The following is an 822-nucleotide window of genomic DNA, read 5'->3' as shown; positions in this document are numbered from 1 at the left end:
GGGGGGGGGGGGGGCGACTGGGGAGTGTGCACGTCAACGCACGTGCGCATGAGCCCCGCCCATGGACCGCAAGCGTGCGGGCTGGCGGTCGCACCCAGTGCGCGCCCCGGTGCCCACCAGAGGGCCTCCGCCATGGCGGCCAGCCGCGGCAGCAGCATGTACTCTGCTGTGGCCTCGTCCGGCACGTACTCCGTCCACAGGTTGGCCTGGCCACCCAGGATGCGCGCCCTGTCGATGTCGGGCGCGGGCTGCCGCCGCTGCTGCTGCTGTTGCTGTTGCTGCTGCTGCTGCTGCTGCTGCTGCTGCTGCTGCTGCTGGTCGTGCTGCTGCTGATGGGATGGTACATGCGGGGGCGGCGCCGGCTGCTGCTGCTGCCGCTGCTGCAGATGCATCTGCTGCAGGGGCAGCGCGGGCGGCGTGAGGGGCGAGCCGGAAAAGGGAGGCGCCGCCAATCCTGGCTGCTGCTGCTGCTGCTGCTGCTGCTGCTGCTGCTGCTGCTGTGGCTGCTGTTGCTGCTGCCCCTCCAGGCTCGGCCGCAGCGCCTGGCCGTCCCCGTCAAAGCTTTGACACTCCACTTGCGAGTCCATGTCCTCCTCTTCTTGCTGGTGCTGCTCCAGCTGCTGCTGCTGCTGCTGCTGCTGCTGCTGCTGCTGCTGCTGCTGCTGCTGCTGCTGCTGCTGCTGCTCTCCGCTGTCTCCAGGGCTCCCGGGACTGCTGGATGGTGGCACGGGGTCAAACGAGTACACGGCCTCCAGGGGGAGGCAGGCGTACCACGCGCCAGGCTCAGAGGGGCTGGGGTTGCGGGGCGCAGGGGGCGGGGGG

At 70.6% G+C, this 822-nt stretch overlaps 1 protein-coding gene across 1 annotated transcript in view; it reads right to left on the bottom strand.

Moving 5' to 3' along the window:
* Nucleotides 1-587, bottom strand: part of MNEG_5853 (beta-hexosaminidase) — a gene marked incomplete at both ends in the record, with an annotated part of 1,061 nt that extends 474 nt beyond the window's left edge. The window contains one exon of the mRNA XM_014045668.1: nucleotides 118-587. Coding sequence (XP_013901122.1) covers nucleotides 118-587 — 470 coding nt within the window. The remainder of the gene's footprint in view (nucleotides 1-117) is intronic.
* Between the last annotated feature and the right edge of the window lie 235 nt (nucleotides 588-822).

This window comes from Monoraphidium neglectum (genome assembly GCF_000611645.1).
Source record: "Monoraphidium neglectum strain SAG 48.87 unplaced genomic scaffold scaffold00902, whole genome shotgun sequence".
Classification (NCBI taxonomy): Eukaryota; Viridiplantae; Chlorophyta; class Chlorophyceae; order Sphaeropleales; family Selenastraceae; genus Monoraphidium; species Monoraphidium neglectum.
The sequence above is the reverse complement of the archived record's forward strand: the minus strand, read 5'-3'. Positions and strand labels throughout refer to the sequence as shown.